This window comes from Diaporthe amygdali (assembly GCF_026229845.1).
Source record: "Diaporthe amygdali strain CAA958 chromosome Unknown NODE_3_length_2959817_cov_65_330692, whole genome shotgun sequence".
Taxonomy (NCBI): domain Eukaryota; kingdom Fungi; phylum Ascomycota; class Sordariomycetes; order Diaporthales; family Diaporthaceae; genus Diaporthe; species Diaporthe amygdali.
Genome location: NW_026517023.1, coordinates 1,213,096 through 1,234,511, shown reverse-complemented (window position 1 = coordinate 1,234,511; position 21,416 = coordinate 1,213,096). Strand labels below are relative to the sequence as shown.

General features: G+C 54.5%; 8 protein-coding genes across 8 annotated transcripts; 6 read left to right on the top strand and 2 right to left on the bottom strand.

Moving 5' to 3' along the window:
• Positions 1-180: 180 nt before the first annotated feature.
• On the bottom strand, positions 181-4,647 carry J7T55_002769 (phosphoribosylformylglycinamidine synthase; the record flags this gene model as incomplete). The annotated part of the gene is made up of 5 exons (XM_053137877.1): positions 181-2,193; positions 2,253-2,581; positions 2,642-3,404; positions 3,550-3,856; positions 3,980-4,647. 5 exons carry the CDS (start codon positions 4,645-4,647, stop codon positions 181-183), a joined length of 4,080 nt encoding a protein of 1,359 aa, XP_052998638.1.
• Positions 4,648-5,193: 546 nt separating this feature from the next.
• Positions 5,194-5,934, top strand: J7T55_002768 (uncharacterized protein; the record flags this gene model as incomplete). Its single annotated transcript, XM_053137876.1, has 2 exons — positions 5,194-5,338; positions 5,408-5,934. 2 exons carry the CDS (start codon positions 5,194-5,196, stop codon positions 5,932-5,934), a joined length of 672 nt encoding a protein of 223 aa, XP_052998637.1.
• A 650-nt stretch (positions 5,935-6,584) lies between these two features.
• Positions 6,585-7,222, top strand: J7T55_002767 (paired amphipathic helix protein; the record flags this gene model as incomplete). Its single annotated transcript, XM_053137875.1, has 2 exons — positions 6,585-6,729; positions 6,795-7,222. The coding sequence occupies 2 exons, from the start codon at positions 6,585-6,587 to the stop codon at positions 7,220-7,222; spliced, it is 573 nt and encodes a 190-aa protein (XP_052998636.1).
• Positions 7,223-7,498: 276 nt separating this feature from the next.
• Positions 7,499-7,943, top strand: J7T55_002766 (uncharacterized protein; the record flags this gene model as incomplete). The annotated part of the gene is made up of 2 exons (XM_053137874.1): positions 7,499-7,781; positions 7,849-7,943. 2 exons carry the CDS (start codon positions 7,499-7,501, stop codon positions 7,941-7,943), a joined length of 378 nt encoding a protein of 125 aa, XP_052998635.1.
• Positions 7,944-8,759: 816 nt separating this feature from the next.
• J7T55_002765 (HET-domain-containing protein) lies at positions 8,760-11,686 on the top strand (the record flags this gene model as incomplete). The annotated part of the gene is made up of 4 exons (XM_053137873.1): positions 8,760-10,212; positions 10,293-10,782; positions 10,999-11,048; positions 11,436-11,686. 4 exons carry the CDS (start codon positions 8,760-8,762, stop codon positions 11,684-11,686), a joined length of 2,244 nt encoding a protein of 747 aa, XP_052998634.1.
• Positions 11,687-13,635: 1,949 nt separating this feature from the next.
• J7T55_002764 (isoleucyl-trna synthetase) lies at positions 13,636-16,731 on the top strand (the record flags this gene model as incomplete). Its single annotated transcript, XM_053137872.1, has 2 exons — positions 13,636-13,685; positions 13,761-16,731. 2 exons carry the CDS (start codon positions 13,636-13,638, stop codon positions 16,729-16,731), a joined length of 3,021 nt encoding a protein of 1,006 aa, XP_052998633.1.
• A 627-nt stretch (positions 16,732-17,358) lies between these two features.
• Positions 17,359-19,056, top strand: J7T55_002763 (tetrahydrofolylpolyglutamate synthase; the record flags this gene model as incomplete). Its single annotated transcript, XM_053137871.1, has 3 exons — positions 17,359-17,394; positions 17,503-18,745; positions 18,803-19,056. 3 exons carry the CDS (start codon positions 17,359-17,361, stop codon positions 19,054-19,056), a joined length of 1,533 nt encoding a protein of 510 aa, XP_052998632.1.
• Positions 19,057-19,186: 130 nt separating this feature from the next.
• J7T55_002762 (folylpolyglutamate synthase) lies at positions 19,187-20,737 on the bottom strand (the record flags this gene model as incomplete). Its single annotated transcript, XM_053137868.1, has 1 exon — positions 19,187-20,737. One exon carries the CDS (start codon positions 20,735-20,737, stop codon positions 19,187-19,189), a length of 1,551 nt encoding a protein of 516 aa, XP_052998631.1.
• Between the last annotated feature and the right edge of the window lie 679 nt (positions 20,738-21,416).

Sequence of the window (21,416 nt, the reverse complement as noted above, 5' to 3'; positions counted from 1 at the left end):
GCGTGAATGAATAACGAATATATGAAAACATGAACACTTGCATTTACACCGGCTAATCTTGACCGTGGAGAACACACTACGATTTGACGCCTGTAAACCATGCATGCATTGAAGCCATCCTCGTACCTGTCTATAAAGCCATTTCTCTGCTTTCTTCTTTTTTCTGAGCCTCTTGACATATCAACCAACCCACTTCCTGGCATTCCTGAACATCCTCAGCCACGGGCCAAACTGGCCCCAACGGTCGATCTCCTCCCTCGGCGCCCAGCTCGCCACGTCCGCCATGATCGTCCGCTCCGGGTGCGGCATCATGGCCAGCACCCTGCCGTCTGCGCTCCTAACACCCGCGATTCCCTGTGGGCTGCCGTTGGGGTTAAAGGGGTACTTCTCCGTGACCTTGCCGTAGTTGTCCGTGTAGCGCAACGGGATCAGCCCGCTGTCGTTGCAACCCTGCAGCCCGGCGGGCGAGGCGAACTCGGCCCTGCCCTCACCGTGCGACACCACGATCGGCAACAGCGAGCCGCTCATTCCCGCGAAGAAGACGCTGTTGTCGCCTTCGTCCTTGACCTGCACCATGCTGTACCTCGCCTCGAACTGCTGGCTGGTGTTCTCCACGAAGGCGGGCCAGTGCTGCGCGCCGGGGATCAGCTCCTTCAGCCGTGACAGCATCTGGCAGCCGTTGCACACGCCCAGACTGAACGTGTCTGGCCGGCGGAAGAAGGCCTCGAACGTCTTGCGCGCGTTGTCGTGCATCAGGATCGACTTGGCCCAGCCCTGGCCGGCGCCTAGCACGTCACCGTACGAGAAGCCGCCGCACGCTGCCAGTCCGCGGAACCCGTCGAGCGAGAAGCCTGACAGAATGTCCGTCATGTGGATATCCACGGCGTCGAAGCCTGCGGCACGGAATGCGAACGCCATCTCGGCGTGACCGTTGACACCTTGCTCGCGCAGGATAGCGACGCGAGGGCGTTGCGTCACCAGGGACTTCAAATTTGTGAGGGCTGGAAGGCTGGCATCGGCAGGGTCGTATTTCAGTTTGTATGAGAGACCTGGGTCCTTGGCGTCGAGGAGCGAGGCAAACTCTGACTCGGCGCAAACTGGGTTGTCTCGAAGCTTTTGCATCTCGTACGAGGTTGTTGACCACCATTGTTGCATCTGGGCTCTGTCTAACTCAACGAGTGGTGTCATGCCATACTTGACTGACAAGGACTGCTTGGAAGTCGACCGGACGTAACCAATCTTCTTGATCAGGCCTGGCGGCGGCCCGCAAGTGGCGAAGCAGCGGAGGAATCTCTTCTCGTCTGACTTGCGTATCTGGAACACCGCACCAAGCTCCTCGTTGAACAGAGCTTCAAGGACATCAGAGGTCGAAGCAGACTTCGCAATCTCATCGATCGAGACGTCAGCTGCACACCGGCCGGCGAACATCATCTCAGCGATGGTGGTAAGCAAGCCACCATCTGAACGGTCGTGATATGCCAGCACGATGTCCTCTTCGTGAAGCTGCGACAGAGCATCGAAGTAGTCAACAATAAGCCTAGTATCGCGGACATCCGGTGCTTCATTGCCGAGTTGTCCCAGGGTCTGTGCCAGAGCCGAGCCTCCCATGGCCTTGCGACCTCCAGCGAGGTCGACAAACATGAGCACAGAGTCGCCAACCTCTTCGACGCGTCGGAGTTGTGGCGTCCAGGTGCTGCGAACATCTTCAACAGGTGTGAAAGCAGAGATGACGACCGAAACAGGTGCCGTCACGCTCTTGGATTCTCCACTCTTATCCTTCCAAGACGCCTTCATCGAGGTTGAGTCCTTGCCGACAGGAATGGAAACATTAAGGTCTGGACATAGCTCCATGCCGATGGCCTTGACGGCCTCAAACAGCGCGGCACCTTCGCCGGGGTGGTTCACAGCAGCCATCCAGTTGGCAGACAGCTTGACCCGTCGCAGATCCCCGCGAACATCCGTGGCGCCTTTGATGTGAGCAGCACCGAGGTTCATCAGGCTTTCCACGACCGCCATCCGTGCAGAAGCTGCGGCAGAGATGAGAGCCAGAGTTGGTTTTTCTCCCATTGCCATTGCCTCGCCATGGCGAAATTTGTCTTCAAACCCAAAGGAGCCGAGCGTCACGGCAACATCCGCCACGGGCGTCTGCCATGGACCGACGAGTTGGTCTTGTACTGTTAATCCACCAACAGTCTGCGGAGAGAGTCAGTATCGACGTGATTGGATGTCAGGGGGGGGGGGGTCTTTCGTACTCGGTCTGCTATGGTGATCAAGAACATCTTCGATCCAACAGAAGGAAGCGAGAACACCAATTCAGTAGCCTTAGAGATCACTTCCGTCTTGTCCGAAAGGCCGTACTTCTCTGAGATACTCGTCGCTGCATCAAAAGGAGCCAGAGGTGCCTTGAGACTCTCAACCACTCGCTCTTGACGGCGGCCTGGTGGGAATAAAGCGTCCATGGGTAGATCAATTGGTACGGGGTACTCCCTGGATTCCCGATCCTGAAGTACCAGCCGGGAAACACCATTCTTGTCCTTGGCAACTACGTTTCCAACATTCGAATAACCGCAACGCTCGCGCTCTGTTCATGAAGTTAGCCTTCGGGTCTGCAGCGGCCGAATTCGATATAGCATGAACATACCGCAAATGACCTGGAAGCGGTTCATGTTGTCCTTGTTGACGAGCAGCACATATCGTTCTTGTGCCTCATTACACCATATCTGCAATGGGCTCATGCTGTTGTCGGCACTCTCAACTTGTCGCAGCTCGAACTTGCCGCCGAAGCCTGCGTCTTTGACCAGCTCGGGCAGCGCGTTTGATAGACCACCAGCACCTACGTCATGGATCATGGCGATTGGGTTGTTGCCACCGAGAGCAACACAGGTGTTGATGACCATCTGGGCTCGGCGCTCCATCTCTGGATTGCCTCTCTGCACCGAGTCGAAGTCGAGATCCGCGTTGCCCCCACCCACAGCACTCGAGGCGGCACCTCCTCCAAGTCCAATCAGCATTGCAGGTCCTCCGAGAACGATGACATGGGCGCCGTCGAGCACGTCTGCCTCATTTTTCAGGGCGTGTTGTGGCCTGACGGAGCCAATGCCGCCAGCAATCATGATTGGCTTATGATATCCCCTCCACTCGGTGTTGGAGTTAGAATGCTCGCCCTCGGTGTTTGTGAGCAAGGTTCTGAAGGTGCCAGTCAGACAGGGCCGACCAAACTCATTGTTGAATCGTGCAGAGCCAATTGGCGCTTCCAGCATGATGTCGAGACTGCTGGCGTAATGACCAGGTCGACCAATGTCGACCTCCCATGGTTCTTTTCTGCCGGGAATGAGCAGATCTGAGACCCAAAAGCCACACAGACCGGCCTTGGGTGTTGAACCTCTGCCGACGGCGCCTTCGTCCTACATTGACCAGATCAGCATCGGGGCACTACTGATGGGCTACAAATTTGCAAGACAGAGGCCGCAGAAACACTTGTTTCTAGCACCTACCTCTTGTCTGGAAGCTGAGGATAACATATAGAGTAGCATAGTAGGAAAATCATACCCTGATCTCGCCTCCAGAACCTGTAGCAGCGCCAGGAAAAGGTGAGATGGCAGTGGGATGGTTGTGGGTTTCAACCTTGATCAATGGGTGGATCACTTCGTTGGAGAGCTTCCAGGTGCCCGTGGAATAGTCTGGTGCCCAGAAGTTGGAAAGTCCACCCTCAAGAACCGCAGCATTGTCGCTGTATGCAGAGACGGTATAGTCAGGGGTCTTCTTGTGGGTGTTCTTGATCATCTCGAAAAGACTCTTGCCCATAGGCTTCCCATCGATCGTCCAAGCTGCATTGAAGACCTTGTGGCGACAATGTCTGTGCAGAACCGACAGTCAGAAATAGTACTGAACAGGGGAAAGGGTCGATCGGGTGTAGAATGTGTGACACTTGTCATCCAAACGACAAGGAACGAAAACGCAGTTGTCTTGGAAGACATACTCGGAGTTGACCTGAGCGAACATGAAGAGCTCTACGTCGTGAGGTGGTCTGCCCAGTCGTGTGTAGGAATCGACTAGGTATTGCATCTCCTCGGCACTCAAAGCCAAACCCATCTTCTTGTTATAATCGTCCAGCACCGCCAATGGTCCACGACTATCCTCCGCGAAGATGTCAACGACCACGAGAGGAGACCGATCACGTTCAGCGAACATGGCGTCCAGGGAGGGCTGCTCAGTGGCGAGCGTCTCGGTCATTCGGTCATGGATGATGTCGCGGAAGGGCAGGTCGTCACCTCCATTGTTCGAGTCCTCATACTGGATGGTAATCACTCGACCCCTTTCGACCCGGTGAACCTGGTCCTTGAGGCCACAGACGTGGGCAATGCTCGTGGCTTTGGAACTCCATGGCGAGATGTTGCGAGGAGTGATGTAGAAGGTCACGCTGTTCTCGGAACGTGATGTAGTAGCGGGCCCCGAGGCGTTGCTGACCTGAAGCAACTGCTGGACCTTGTCGAGTCCAGATTGGCCCTTTTTCAGGTCGACGTAGTAAAGCCAGTTGCCCTGGATGGACTGAAGCCTGGCGTCGGTCTGCTTGTTGATTCGTCCCAGAAGCTTCTGGGCTTCGGAACTCGTGAAGCACGAGTTCCCGGTAAGGACTTGGTAAGGCATGGCGGAAGATGGGACAATGGCCAGTGTCCAGTGTCCGGAGGAGGAGGGCTGTCGCCGAGGGAGATCGAGAAGAAATTCTTCGCGGGGCTCCGTCACCGCAGGGCTGATAAGGACCTCGAATCGGCTATCAAATCGCGGGGTGCTGCAGACCCCTGTTTTTCTGTGCAGGGATGTCGCGTCACAGTCGCGAGATTCCTTCAGAAGCCCAGGAGCTGCATGTGAAGAGGTCGGTGGGCAGCGGAGACACAGGGGGCAAGAGGGTTAGACCCTTGAGAAGTGGGAGCTCCCTTGCCTCAACCCCACCATGAGCTCGTTCACCATCCATCCTATTACGCCATCCACCTCTGCGTATAAAGTCATGCTCCTCTCGAGACGGTGCATTGGTTCTGCGACTCGCAATCTTCCCAGAGAATTAGTCAAACCTCAATTGACCTCCATCTCAGCTTTCCATCCCATACTATTCTTAATCCCTCGGAATAAACATAATTCGAGTCGGTCTCATCCTGGAACACACCAACTTTGGAGTACGGCTAACACTCTGTAGCTATGGCGCTCCCTCCCAAGTTCAAGGGCCACCGTCTGCTCTTCTTCAGCGACGATCCGGCAGCTCCGGCACCCACGGAGGCATCGGCAGCAGAGCCCCTGCACACCATTGAGTTGTACCTGGATTATGTCTGCCCCTTCTCAGCAAGTATGTGACTGTGTGAATACGGTTGTGTCTCCAGGTGATGCCCCTATCTGACCGTATCACACCACACAGAGCTCTTCAAGACCTTTGTGACGTCGGTTGCTCCCAAGATCCGGGCCGATCCCAAGCTGGCAAGCAAGGTGCAGGTTATCTTCCGCCAACAGATCCAGCCTTGGCACCCATCATCAACGCTCGTGCATGAAGCCGCCCTTGCTGTGAACAGGCTCGCACCGTCCAAGTTCTGGACCTTCAGTGAGGCTCTCTTCAACGACCAGAAGTCGTACTTTGACGTCAGTCTCGTGAACGAGACTCGTAACGCTACGTACAAGCGCTTGGCTAAGCTCGGGGCCGACAGCGCCGGCGTGAGCGAGAACGAGCTGTACAAGCTGCTGGCTATTGCCGAGAAGGCCTCTGATGATGGCAGCCTGAACATTGGAAACGGGGTGACGAATGATCTCAAGTGGTCCATCAAGACTGCCCGTCTTGTTGGGGTGCATGTCAGCCCCACTGTGATTTTCGACGGCGTGGTCGCCAACGAAATCAGCTCAGGATGGAGTGCTGATCAGTGGTCCGAATGGCTGGGCAAGAATATCGATTAGATACCGTGAAGGCGTAGCAGACTCAGAGTCCTAAAATACTCCGATCAGATGTGGAATGAGTAAATGTTGCGATGATTCTATGAGTGTCTGGGGCCCTGCTTCTGAACTAAACCAAGGACCGCAGTCTTGATATCAGAGTTGTGATGTGTATTTCGAGATCTATGATTAGGAAATAATTTATTCGTACTGAATTCTCGCTGGAAAGCATTAGGTCTGCGCTTCTATATTTTAGAATTTTACTGTCAATTCAACTGTGTATGACAACTCCTTCTCATGGCAAACGTCAAGCTGCGGCTGTTTACAGTCAGGAGCTCGGGCCACCACAACTTTTCCAATCACACCTCAGAGACTCGCATCTCATCCCTTCCACAACAACTTCAGGCTCAACATGATAAGTTTAATATCGCTTCAGCGGGCCCAACTGAGGCCACAACTGGCCAGGCTTACCTTCCGAGCCTGGCTGGTCCCGGCATGTCGCGCCCAATCACGCATCATGACCCCGCTGGTGAGCCGTGAGCAGTTCGTCAGGAGAGCTTCATCCTCACTGCCGGCGCCAAAACCGAGAGGGCCCAAATTTGGTATGCCCACCTCGATGGTTCAATCGTCTCATCGCCCAGGCTTACCAGAAAGGTGCAGAAATCCCTCCGAGAATGATTGTCTATCACATTGGGACACCTAGGATCATGTTCCTCGGCGCTCTCAAGCTGACAACCATCTTCGTTTTCGGCTTCTTCGCCGTGGTCGTCATACCCGGATATGTATCTGCAGACTTGCCGCTCTGGCAGACCGCTGGACGTGAGTTTCCCGCCCAACAACATCACTTACTAGCCCAGACACAGCTGACTCACCCATCTACTCAGTGGCCGTCGCCAGCACCATTCCCTTCCTGGCAGTCTGGTATCTCACTTCCCCCATGGTGGTATGGATTCACATGCGCGTCCCTGACAAGTACCGCCGGTCGAAACATGTCATGGACTTGTTTCTCGAAGCCCCGCCCGCTGACGCTGAGGTGACCATCACCAACATGGGCGCCATCTTCAAGCCACGGGTCAGCCAGGTCAAGATCTCGGACCTGAAGCCTGAGCGGAAGCGATTCGGGCTGGTGAATTACACGCGTGACACTACCCAGGAGAACTCTCAGCGAAAGTGGTGGATGTTCAGGGCAATGGGCGGCTTCAGAATCGAGGATGAGACCACCACGGGGGTCAAGACGAAGTGGGCATGGGAGGCTGTGGCGAGGCAGATCCGGCAGAGGGCATTGAAGGAGAAGAAAGGCGGGACGGCATGATCTCCACGGGACAACACACATGTCCTACGAATTTTACCCTGCCTGGCTCCGTTGGCTTCAGTCTGAGGGAGCTTCTCAGATTCCATGATCGTCACAACGTGTACGCATGTTGACCAGATGAGACAGCACCAAGCCACTGTAAGGACTGGGTCTCTACAATTGAGTTCAGGGTGAGGGCTGAGATTGACGGTAGGAAACGCCGCTCCCACAATCGACCACAGACCCATATGGTACGGGATGAAGTAGACATTATATTGGTTCATGATAGCACACATCATGACGCAAAATTGGGATCATTTAAATCTGCATGAATCTCTTGGGATCGTCCCCTTCGACGACAAATCTCAGGGCCTCAAATCTCAAGACACAGCCTCGCACTTATTACGACAAGGACACCTGGTAAAATCCACGACAGTAACAAGCCCTGAAACATACGCAACGAAGCAGACCGGCAACGGAGGCACGTCAGGAAGGGTTCAAACACCAGTCAACCCACACCTGGGCCAGGACAAGCCCAAGGTATTTGATGCTGCTGGAGCGATCGGCCACCAGTTTACCGGTACGGTCTTCTCCCATTTTCGCAGCGGAGTAGTCCAGAACCGCTTTTATAATATCTCGTGTGACAGAGGACGGAGCGATTGGCAAGCAGTTCACAATGGAGGGAGGCATCGATGATACGGTACAGGATAAGCTTGGTGGTACAACTAGCAAGAGCAACTAGGTACCTTGGACGTTGAGGAATCTTTGAATTTTAACTTACGGATTTTCCACCTGAACATCGCCCTGTTGCACTGGTTGGCTACAGCCTGACGGATCATGAAGCAGAATGGCGGCTCGGCAGGCCGCCTTTGCTCGATTGAGCAGGACATCAAACCTTGTCGGGCAAGCGCCCATAATTGGGCAGAATGGGACGCCCATGCAGCGGGCCTCGAGTGTCCAGCACGATTCATCATAAAAGGTTCAACATGAGAGTGGACATCTCGCGATGGCCAGCATTGTTTGTGCATCTTGGACGCATCGCCCTCGTTTCAGGGGCAACAGCTGGCAGATCGCTGCCAGGAATTTCATGCCGCCAGAGGATCCTGAGAAACAATCTGGCCGTGAAAGTTATGAATTAATGTTGTGACAAAGCTTGGGGGCTCCGGTGACACAAGATATTTACAATTGCAGTCCCCGCTTACCTTAAGGTCAAGATGACGTGAGATTACCGACAAGACACACCGACGGTGCTCGTCGCTTCAGGACTTTATCGATCGAAATGCTCATTAACATCATTGTCGCCATCATGGAGGGCAGGCAGAGTCAGTTCTCTCTCGATTCTCAGAAATCTCCTGAAGAGGTTCAACCGATCTTTGACATTTTACACCACCATAGCGTGGGAGTGCAACAAGGAGAAACCAAAAGTGCGTCGGCGCTGGAGACAAAGATAGTACGTCTCGGGGATTTGCACCATGACCCGAGAATCCTGGAATCGTGGGCCAGGGACAAAATGGCTCACAGTCCGATTACCTTGAGAATATCAAATCATTATCCCAAGATGACGGAACCTCCCGAGGAATCCTTGACCTCACCGAGTGAGACCAATTCTGGAAACGCAGGGATATTCACACAGGATCCATCAAAGGCATACATTGCTGAACAGGACAGCAAACTGTGTTCGAACGCATTGATCGACGTCATTCATTCAGGTCCTACGCCAATACTCCTTCTTTCCCAGGACATCTTATGCAATGAGGACGCACTTGTTGGCCTCAATCGCTTCTGCTATTTCTGTCAGCAGCTATGTGAGGCATCGCGAGTTTTGAATACTCACGTTCACGAGGAAGATGGCGCGATTCCCACGCAGGAGCCATCAGGCCTTGGGGACCATCGCCATCGGCCGTTCGGGATGCCCCACCGTCAGATTCGAGAGTACTTCGACTTCTGGCCTTCAACTGCGGAGATGTTGTCGTCTGCGCGTAACGGCTGTCATCTGTGCTCCATGATGTGCCAAGAATTCCTCCAAACACTGCATAATTACCACGGTTCCGCTGAGTCTTTTGCAGATGGTCTCTCCACTGGCTTTTTCCAACTCGATCGTAAAAACTTGGACAGTTCCGCTGAGCTTGTGGAAGGTGTTCTCTCTTATGGGCCTTTGAAACTCGTCGTCTGCTGGACGTGGTGGCTTCCCAGTCCGAAACCCAATGCTTTCGGTTCTGCTTCGGAGGCTATGATGACCTGGGATCTCTATATTGAGTGGCCGTCGAAAGGCTCCCCGAATAACTATCACCAGGACCCGCCGTTCCTAGGCCCTCGACATTCTATGTACCTTCGGAACTTATGTGTTGATGCAATGCGGACCAAGGAGGTGATACTGTCAGAGTTGCAAGCGAGTGACGACTATCACTATCGGAAAGATTCCAGGACCAATATAGTGATCCCCCGAGACTCCCCAAAGCTCGGGACAGGGAAGGACCACTTGCTTAGCCATTATACCGGATCCGAAGCAGTGATGAATATGGCAAACAGATGGATTTCTGCGTGTCATAAAGAGCACAGCTGCCGCGAACATCCTAACTGCGCGACGCGTGATTCATCGTTCAGGCCAACCCGGCTCCTAGACGTCGGCGACCCAAGCAGTATTAAAAACCCCCGGCTCAACATTAAGGAAAATGATGCCGGCCCAGTTCAATATCTCGCTCTGAGTCACTGCTGGGGTACCAACGTGAAAAGCTTCTACATGTTGACGAAGGAAACGGAGGCAGAGCTGGCGCGGGGAGTTCACATCGAAACATTGTCTCAAACATTTCAAGACGCAGTTAAAGTGTGCAGGAAACTAAAGAAGCGCTATATCTGGATTGACTCGTTGTGTATTAGGCAAGACGATCCTGATGATTGGCTTCGGGAGGCGGCCCAGATGCACCTGGTCTACGCCAATTCCTATTGCACTATCGCCGCAGTCTGCGCAAGCAGTGGCGGAGAAGGCTTTTTACGCTCAAGGAATCCACGGTGTAAGTCACGCCTTACGCATCAAGTGTTTTGTTTCCCTCTTCTAAGTTGGTGACCTGCCGCTGACTTTCCAATGACACAGTACATCAGGCGTGCAACTTTCCTACAAAGATCTGGGCTTCCATCAGCGGATTAAGTCACCGCCCAGAAGAGCTGCGAGCATGTCCCCCCGAACCTCTTTTTTCACGAGCGTGGACATTGCAGGAGAGGCTTCTGAGCCCGCGCATCCTGAAATTCGGCGAGGAGGCAATCAGCTGGGAATGCCAAGAGTGCGAACTGACCGAAGACGGCCGCGAACCACCCTCTATGCGTAATGCTAAAATCGGAATATCTCACGCGGAGATGATGCAGTTGTGCACAGGCCGAGAACTTCATAGCAACCCAATGTCTCAATCGGCTTTTCTATTTCTATGGAGGAAGCTCTTGTCTGCTTACACGGAAATGGCTCTGACACAGCCAGCGGACAGGCCCTTCGCGTTCCAAGGCATTACTTCACACATAGCTCGCCTTAGCAGCAAAGTCGCCGGGGACGGCGGCGAGGGGACAACATTCTTTGACGGGCTGCCGATTGCGTGCCTGTTGCCTTCGCTGCTTTGGACAAATTACAAGGGGAAAAGACCAATATAGAACATCATCACCAATGGCGCAAAGACACGCGTGGTGGCGGAGTGCTATGTCAATACACTCTCATGGGCGTCCGTCGAGGGTAAGGTGTCATATCAGAGAGACTGGCCATTCTGCGCTACTGCTCGACCGGAAACTAAGAAATTCGCGCCTGGGTTCAACAGTGGCACATTCCAACTCAAAGAGAGATCCCAGATTATCGAGCTCTTCCCTCGTGAGAGGCGATATGAAGCAACGGAAGATCACATAAATAGTGATTCGCTGTCCTATTCCATCAAATGGGGCGAACGTTTCCGAGGACTGAACCATTCTTCTCTAAATATGAGCAATTTTATCTTCACGCGCTACTGCTACTGCGCCCATGTTGTATCCCTCAGTCACATACATTCCTTGCCGTCGAGCGTGACTCTTGAGGGCCCGACGTTCAGCTGTACCACAGAAAGAATCAACAGGAACGATCTACTAACTCGAGCATATTGGGATCATCCCTTGAAGAGAAACGGCCTGAACGACTTTTATATTAGTTTAATTCCTGACATAGGAAGCCTGAAGAACATGCAGCTCGGCCTCGCAATGCAGGTAACATTTCTTACCGTTATAGAGTGGGAGCCTGGGCCGGAGAGCGAACCGATGGATATGAGCGGTGTGAACCAGGACGGCTGGCAACCAAACAGCGCTGCTGGGATTGTGCTCATTAGGAGCCAAAATAGGGAGGACAGTATGCTTGTGGATCAGAGTGAGGAGGTCCATACCAGGATCGGATACTGGGAGCTGGAGCAGTGGAACCAATATCACCCGCCGTACGGGCTCATCCGCGAAGAGGCTGAGGTGCGGCGGATTGTTATCATCTGAATAAAGACGAGGATTTTATCCGATCATATTTGGGAAAAGGCGCTCTGAAGCTCGGATGAGAAGTTTTTTGTTGTCAGTGGCTTTGGGTTTCAATTCGAATGAGTGCAATGTTTCCCTGAATGAATATATAAAAAAGTTAAAGCTTATCCGATTCACGGGACACTGCCTGTTGTGCACTTCGTATCAGTCGGTCGCCTTCATTATCCGCGGACAGAACGTATGAAATACAACCTTAACTGTGTGGAACGTCACGAATGCGACAAACACTGCTGCGATGTGGCGTTGCGTGTCTACTTGAGTATCTACCCTCTCGAAACGCAGTGCCGGTGTGAGCCTGCTTGAATTGGAGAATGTATAATTATTAACTAGTATTAGTTAAATTACTAGTTTTAAATATTTGTACAGTTAAAGGTTTTATTATACATTTAAATGTATATCCGTTTGTGTGGTGATAAAAAGCAGCTAAAAGTTGTACTTCTTTACAATCTACTTATAAATATAAGTCGCTCAGACTAATCAGCCTACTACAAACACTAACCTTACTATTCCCACAATACTACAACTATTATCCCTTAAACAAGTTGCAAAAAGACTACATGCTGGCCTTCATATAGCTAATCACAAAGTAGCACAGCCCACAAAGTCAGCAACATGAGGCACTGCACAGCACCACCACATACGGATTAGTCACCGCGCAGAGGAATTGACACCTAGAGAAGGACCAACTCATGCTGGTCTCTATGGGGCCAAAAAGAATGCCCTGCGATATTGGCAAAAGAAAGGAATTGGTCCCGGAGAGGATCGAACTCGCGACCTTGGCATCACCGATGATTCCCATTCAGGGAATTATTAGTACCACGCTCTAACCAGCTGAGCTACGGGACCGCTTCTTGTTGGATTCCGGCTTCAAAACCGCACTCTTGTCGTTGCAATGGTGAAAATTTCGTGTGGGTGGGCCGTAAATTCGCCGAGTTATGCAGGCTTGGCCGGGCGACTAACACGGAGTTGCCGAGGAGGCCCGTGCGCCATAGGGCGGCCCAATCTACGGTATAGCCAGCTGCACCCTCCAAATCCGAGTCTGGAGTTGATATTTCTCTGAAAGGCAAAGAAAAGAAATGGTACATGTGAAGGATACGGGCTGGATTCTCATGTTGATTTCTCTTTCCTATGGGGCTCAAACATAGGTCTGTCTATTTACTTGAACAGGAACGACTCTGATAGGCTGCGATATGACGATCCAATGAGCTGAAGGTGTCTGGTACCTGGGAACCCAGATAGCCCGGCAGTGAACAACTCTGTGCATTGCAGTACTGGTGAAGAATTGTTAGCATGGCTTAAAAAGGGAATTTGATCAGATGAAGCTGCTTGTTTTGAGTATAGATTGATTTACTTACCAAAATGTGAAAACAGATGCGATGTGGAGAGGACGTATAAGAATGTCCGGGCGTAAGCTACGCAGTACACAGTACAGCCTACAAGTATCTCAAAACTTTCCTACGAAAAAGTGCATAGAGAGTGAGAAGTGCAGACGTGCAGAGACTCCGGTTCATGCAATATCCTACAAGGTACGGGTGGTTATCCTGTAAGAGGACTTCTCGCAGTCAGGAGGTCTCTGGGAGGTTATTGTATAGCAGGGTCCAACTAGAATGTGTCCCCCCCCCCCCAACCCGTTATTGATTGTCGTATTGAAATAATTATGCGGGGATATGAAACAGTATATTATACCACATTGAGTTATCCAACAGCAGGTTTTGTCAATGAAGGTTGACCATAGTTGTCCTACACAAAGTGTGGCGTGGTCATGCCCGTGTGGTCGGGATCCCTGCGAATGAATGGGTGGGACAGGGGTGGTGAAGCTAAGACGCGCCCAAAGTTTTGCGACCGCGACTTTTCTTAGGGACGACGTCAGCAACTCCAGAGGGGGAAGCATGAACGAGACTTGAGGGACCATGTCAAAGTCGTGGCAGTCGACGCTGAGACTGCCAAAGGCTTCAATCCCGTAAGTTTTACCCTTCTGCCGCCACCACCACCACCACCTTCATAGCAGCAAGTCTAACGGCACCTCCACAACTAGACCTCGGCCGACATCACAGCTTCAAGAGCACTACCTCCAAAGATGCACCGACGCCCTCTATGAGTGGCAGGCCGCAAACCGGCCAGCCGACAAGCAGTTTATCCTCCACGATGGGCCACCTTACGCAAATGGCTCGCTCCACGTCGGACACGCCCTGAACAAGATCCTCAAGGACACCATTCTCCGAGTCAAGGTCCAGCAGGGCCACAGGGTCAAATACGTTCCGGGCTGGGACTGTCATGGCCTACCCATCGAGCTCAAGGCCCTCGAGGCCCTGGGTGTCAAGAAAATGGCGCCAATCGACGTGCGGAGCGCAGCCAGGGAGCTCGCCGCGAACACCGTCCTTTCGCAGATGCGCGAGTTCCGGTCCTACGCCGTCATGGCCGACTGGGACGGACGCTGGACAACGATGGACCCTGCGTTCGAGATCCGGCAGCTCGAGCTGTTCCTCAGCATGGTCCGCCGGGGGCTGATCTATCGGAGGTACAAGCCGGTGTACTGGTCTCCATCTTCGGGCACCGCTCTTGCCGAGGCGGAGCTCGAGTACAAAGACAACCACACCTCCCATGCTGCCTACGTGACCTTCCCGGTCACATCGTCGGCTGATGGGGGCACTGCTCTTCGTCAACTCCTCGGTCAAGATTTTTCGGGCCAACTATTTGCCGTAATATGGACTACCACACCTTGGACTCTGCCTGCGAACAAAGCCATCGCCGTGCATGACGATCTCGACTACGTGATCCTAAGACACGGGAGCGATGCGCTCATAGTAGGAAAGGAGTGCCTCCAACAGGTCCTGGAGACGTGCTTCGGTCGCACCGAACTGGAAGAAAACGACTTGATCGTGTCATGCAAAGGCTCCGACTTGCGCCGCTTCTCGTATTACCACCCGTTGCATGGGGAAAAGGCAGCGTACCAACCCATAATCCACGCAGACTTTGTCTCGGCTGAGTCTGGTTCCGGCCTGGTCCATCTCGCCCCTGGCCATGGCCACGACGACTACGAGGTCTGCAGGTCTCTGGGTCTCGAGGTTTCTGCGCCGGTGGACAATGACGGGCACTTCACAGCCGAGGCTTATCCCCAGGATCCCCAGCGCTTACAGGGGCTTTTCGTGCAAGGCAAAGGAAATGCAGCTGTACTGGAGATCTTGGGATCCCACGTCTTGCACGTCCACAAATACCAGCACAAATATCCTTACGACTGGCGGACCAAGCGGCCAATTATCGTGAGAGCAACGGCGCAGTGGTTTGCCGACGTCGCGGGGATCAAAGACGAGGCACTCAAAGCCCTCGACGACGTCCAATTCATCCCCAGTGGCGGAAAGACCAGGCTGGAGAGCTTTGTGAAGGGACGAAGCGAATGGTGCATCTCCAGGCAGCGTGCATGGGGAGTTCCTATCCCTGCGCTATATGACAAGAACGGCGATGCTGTCATGACCGAGGAGACTGTGCAGCACATTATCTCGGTCATACGTGAGAGAGGCACCGATGCGTGGTGGTCTGATGAGCCTGACGATCCGGCTTGGATTCTGCCATCGCTTAGGGGCCAAGCAGAGTATCGACGAGGAACGGACACTATGGACGTCTGGTTTGACAGTGGCAGCAGTTGGACACACGAAGGTGATGTTCAGGCGGACGTCTACCTCGAAGGCTCTGATCAACATCGTGGCTGGTTTCAGTCCAGCCTGCTGACAAGAATCGCTGCCGCCGCCGCGGATGATTCCAACAGCAGCAGTCTTATCAAACAGACAGTCGGCCTAGCACCTTTCAAACGTCTCATCACACATGGGTTCACTCTGGACAAGGACGGAAGGAAAATGTCCAAGTCGCTAGGCAATATCATAAGCCCTAATCAGGTAATGGATGGGACTTTGCTGCCACCGGTCAAGAAGAGAAAGGAAAAGGGCACGCCGAAGGACTCATCAAGTAAAGCGCCTGCTGGACCACACTTTGATGCTCTCGGGCCAGATGCTCTCCGTCTTTGGGCGGCTAGCAGCGACTACACTCGCGATGTGGTGATTGGGGAACCTGTCTTGAAGTCAATACACATTTCTCTAATCAAGTACCGCACAATCACCAAGATGTTGCTCGGGTCGATGGCCGAGACTGCCCGGACCACATCACTGGGAATCGCCGACCACATTGCCATCATCCAGCTCCGAGACACCATGGAGGAAGTCGGCAAGGCCTACGACAACTTCGAGTTCTACAAGGGTTTCAGCCTGCTGAACAGGTGGGTCAACAACGACCTATCCGCCTTCTACCTCGAGGCCCTGAAGGACCGGCTGTACTGCGGCGACGGGGGAGGCGTGTTGGAACCCATATTCTGGGGTTTCATGCGCATGCTGACACCCATCACGCCGTTGCTAGTGGAAGAAGCCTGGGATCACGCGCCAGAGTGGCTCAAGAAAGAAAGCACACACCCGCTGCGGCAGCTCTACGCGTCCCCGATTATTGACGAAGCGCGGCTGTCGATGTTGGAGCCTCAGCTGCGCGAGGCCATGCCCGTGCTCTTCGCCGTCCACGCGGGCATCAAATCCGCCACCGAGCTGGCGCGCAGGGACAAGAAGGTGGGCTCGTCCCTCCAGTGCTCGGTCGTGCTGCAGATCCCGGACCCGGCCGTCGCGTCCGCCCTCCAGTACGGCGACGAGCTCGAGAGCGTCTTTGTGGTTTCGTCTGTGCGCATCAACGAGCCTGTTCCCGAGACAGCGGAATGGAAGTACTCAATCGATTTCCACGTCCCGGTAGGGGCTTCGAATGGCGGCCATGCAGGCGGTGCGGATGTCACGGATGCTTCCAGCAGCGGCCAGGTCGACGTCGAGGGTGAGAGCTCGCTTGGTGGCGTGAAGTGTACGGCGTGGGTGCTGCCTCCAAATGCGCACAAATGTCCTCGATGCTGGCGTTATATTGCCCCCCAGGAGGATCAGCTCTGTGGCAGATGTGAGGATGTCGTCGAGAAGGGCGATGTTTGATGAAAGTTGGGAATGATTGCCATCAGGCGATGGGAAAGCCTAGCCTGTAAAAGCTGTAAAATACTGGAAAGATACCCCGTCTCCTCCCACAGTCGAACTCATTAAATCTGTGATGTGATAGAATTCCAGTGTCGTGACGTGTAAAGTTGACGAACTTCCAACGCAGGACTAGTACATTGAGTGGGAATTTGATGTCTTGCGTTGGTCCAATCTTCAATCCTCCCCTGCGGCCTGCAGCCTTGAACTTTCCAAGAAATTGCATGGTAGTCTATAGGCGCAGTCAAGTCTTGTTGTTCGAATTTAAACAACGGGGTATGCTTATTATGCTTATCAAGGGCGGCTTGTCATCCAAAGTGTCTCGGCGCCCGACTTCGGTCAGCGGCGACTCGAGCGACTGCGGATCGCAGCGGCTCTAAAATTGCACCACCCAAACCGCGGCTTGCTTGGGTTGGCTTGACCTCTCGAATCTGATCTTTTGCTTACTGACATCGCATCCATCATGCACATGCAGGCCTTATAACACGACTTGCGATGCGCCATGCATTGTTCCTAAACAGACTCTTTGCCAAGCCCACCTACGTCCCACCCCGGCTTCTCATCAGAGGCTGCCGGCCTCACCAACCCAAAATGAGCACCACCGCCGCACCAACCAGGACCTACGAGGTGAGTCTAGACATGAGAGAGGCTTTTCTTTCTCTCTTCTTGATATCATCATGATTTCAATGGGCACAAATACACAGAGGAAATCCTCGCTGAGATGGCCACAAAAAGGACGCCATCGACCTCCTCAACACATTCCAGACGCCCTTCGCCGTCATCGAAGCACGGCGCAAAGCCGGCATCCGGCCCGATGAGTCCAGCGTCCGCGAGATGAGGGCCTACTGGGCGCGGCTGGGCCACTCACCCGAGGACCTGGACCGCCTCAACGTGGTGCACGTGGCGGGGACCAAGGGCAAGGGCAGCGTGTGCGCCTTCGTGGCGTCGATCCTGGGCCGGCACCAGCACCGCCAGGACGGCCAGGACGGCCAGAGGAGGAAGCTCAAGGTCGGCCTGCTGACGTCGCCGCACCTGATCGCGGTGCGCGAGCGCATCCGCATCGGCGACGCGCCCATGTCCGAGTCCGCCTTCGCGCGCTACTTCTTCGAGGTGAGCGACGCGCTGGTGAGCGCCGACGGCGCGGCGGCCGCCGTGCAGCCCGGCGACGCGGAGCCCGGGTCCCGCCCCATCTACGCGCGCTACCTGACGCTGATGGCGCTGCACGCGTTCCTGCGCGAGGGCGTCGACGTCGCCGTCGTCGAGACGGGCGTCGGCGGCGAGTACGACGCCACCAACATCGTCGCGCGGCCCGTCGCCGCCGGCGTCGCCACCCTCGGCATCGACCACGTCTTCGTCCTGGGCGACACCGTCGACAAGATCGCGTGGCACAAGGCCGGCATCATCAAGGCCGGCTGCCCTGCCTTCGCGGTCGAGCAGGCCGCGTTCCCGTCTACCGAGGATGTGCTCCGGGCCAGGGCTGCCGAGAAGGGCGTCGAGCTGCAGGTCGTGGGCGTCGACCCGCGGCTGGCGGCGACGGGGGTGCGGGTGCGGCCCGATGTGGCGTTCCAGAAGAGGAACGCGAGTCTGGCCATTGCGCTGGCGGAGGCGGCGCTGCTGAAGATTGACCCAGCGGGCTTCAAGAGGGACGCAGACAGGCTGCCGGTGGAGTTCAAGGACGGCATCGAGCAGGTTGTGTGGAGGGGGAGGTGCGAGGTGAAGGAGGAGGGCGATAGGTTGAGGTGGCACCTTGACGGAGCGCACACGACCGACAGCCTCAAGATGGCGGCGAGGTGGTTTGTGGGCGTCACCGACGGCCGACGGGGCCCCAGGGTGCTGATATTCAACCAGCAGGGCAGGACGGAGGCCATCGATTTCCTGGAGGGGTTGCATTCTGGCGCAAAGAGGGACGACGGGTTGCCCTTTGACCATGTGGTGTTCTGCACGAACGTCACGCATGCGACGACAGGCTACAAACGAGGTATGTCGACGGCTCTTGCTCGATGGTCTGGCGAATGGAAACGCTGACAACCGCCAGATTTCGTGAATCACCAGTACGATCCCGAGGCTATCCAGAAGCTCACGGTGCAGCGGGCCTTTGCAGAGCGGTGGTCATCCATCGACCCCAAGGCAAAGATTACGGTCATCCCCAGCATCGAGGAGGCCATCAACGTGGCTCGAGGCCTCACAGAGTCACTTAAGGAAGGCGAGACGGTGCAAGCTTTCATAACAGGCAGCCTCCATCTAGTCGGAGGCGCCCTGGGTATCTTGGAAGGGGCTGATGCTCTATGAACGGGAAGTCTGCGGACTTGGTTTGTTTTGCTTTGTCTTTCTCCTTCAAAGATCCTTGGGGAAGTAGAAAAGAAGGATTAGATGTGGTAGAAAGAGGACGTGCTCAACGCGACCGGTAAATATATCCAACCTAGGGTTCACCACCCGGCTCCAACAGCTTCAGCGCTGGTCCCACCAGGTTAAAGCTGCCCGTGACCAGTACTTGCACCTTGAAATTATCCTTGCTCTTCTTCGACCCAAGCATCACGTTCCTCGCCATGTCCAGCGCAGTCGATATGCTGTCTGCGGGTATTGCCGCAGTAAATGGGCAGAACTGCCGGATGACATCGCAGTTCTTCCTCTGAACGGTGAAGTCTGGTTTCTTCATAAAGCTATTGGGCTCGTTGGTTGGGCAGAAGGCGTGGTGGAAAATTTTCTGGTTGGGGATCTTGGTCTCCTCCAGAATGGTCTCGAGGAGCGTCTTCAGGAGACTGGCAGAATCACGATCTTGCTGGTTGAAAATGAGAATCCGGATAGAGTCCTCCTCTGAAATTTTGCCGGCATACCACCGACCGACCTGGATGAGGCTGTCTTCGGTGTGTGCGCCATCGAGGTACCACTGTATGCGATCATGTGTGATCGTTTCGCAGCGCCCTCGGAGTGTTGCAGTTTGGAGGCCGGTGATGAATTGTCCAGGCATGTCGCCTAGCTTGCTGGGGAGTGGTGAGCCTCCGCTTTCGAAGAAAGGGAGCTCAAATTTGTGGCCTAAGGACTGCAGATGCCGCCTCGAGACGACTGAGGCGAGAGCCATGTTGGCCTTTTGAAAGGCTCCCTCCAGCTGAGCATCTTGCACTCCTGCCCATGTCTCAAGAACTTTGCTGCCAATCGAATCCAGAGCGGTGCCCTTCTCATGTGCCCGATCATTCAACACCTTCAGAACGCTGTCTCCCTCGGACGCACCAGCCTGGTAGGAAAACGCTGGCACGCCCTGCTTGAAAATGCCAGCCTTGTTCCACGCAATCTTCTCCACTGTGTCGCCCAGCATGGCAACATGATCGATGCCCAACTGCGTTACGGCCGAAACAGTAACCGCCTCCGGAGGGAGCACGTTGGTAGAGTCATACTCGCCCCCAATACCACACTCAATAACCGCAGACTTGACCCCCTCCTTCAGAAATGCATGGAACGCAAGCAGTGTCAAGAAGCGAAAGTAAAATGGCTTCGTCGACGGTCCATCTGCGCCCAGCTCATCACCATCGGGCAGCTTGTCGCCAGCTTTCCTTGCCGCGTCGGAGAGCCGGTTCCACACCTCGAAGAAGTACGTCGTGAACTTGTCCTGGGAGATGGCCTCGCCGTCCAGGCAGATTCGTTCCCTCACTGTGACCAGATGTGGTGAGGTGTAAGTTCCCACGCGCCCTGCAACTTCGGGGTACTGGCGCAAGATGGACGATGTGAAGGCGCACGTGGAGCCTTTGCCTTTGGTGCCGGCGACGTGGATGCAGCGGAGGCGGGCCAGGTCTGAGGGAGAATATCCAGCTCGGGACAGCCATGCTGTCATCTCTGGGATGGCGGATGCATTGATGTCCGCTTGTGAGCCTGGGTCTGCGGTGAAGAGATTGATGATGTTCTTATTGGACTGAAGTAGGGACAGGAGGTGGAGGGCGTTGTCATAGTTCGGGACGAGCTTATCTGAGGCGGCCATGGTGGTGAGGTACTTGTTTCTTCGGGAGATGAGATTGCTGAAAGTGAGAATCGGGTTTGAGGGGCTTGCTGGTCTCAGTGACACAGGCAGGAGCAGAGGTGAGGTTTTCAAGATGTTAGCCCCAATGAGAGCTCGACACATCTGCCCTGAGCTTCCGTCGTTTTGCTGTTGTTGGTTTTGGTGGCGAGCCAGTCCTGACAGTCCAGTTCTGGCAGTCCAGGGCAACGGCGTCCTTGTCCGCAAGCAAGCCTATATAGCCTCAGTAATGCTTCCTTCAATGGCTCCTATTAGGCTGGGAGCAGGGGAGCTCCAGATTTGATGCTGACCAGAGGTCAAATCAGATCAACCAGGCCAGGTTGGAGTAGGTTGCTGTCAGCAAGCGTGTTGGTCCAGACAAGTCGACGGGTCGGACAGTGCCAATCTCTCAAGTGGTGAACTTTTGGAGAAAGCGGACGTGCTGTAGCATCCAGCTGCGAGCCCCACCCTCCCTCGGTTTCTAGCGCTGGCGTGACAGGGTATGGGCGGGCTGGATTCCCGAGAGCTGTACGGTACTTCTGTCTCCCCGCCAAGGCCAAGTGCACAACAGTTCGGGACTGTGATGGGACCACAATGGGAGACCGAACCCTGAGAGAGAGGCGTGACAGAGATCCCTCGCGAACGGATGTCGTGGCACATGCTG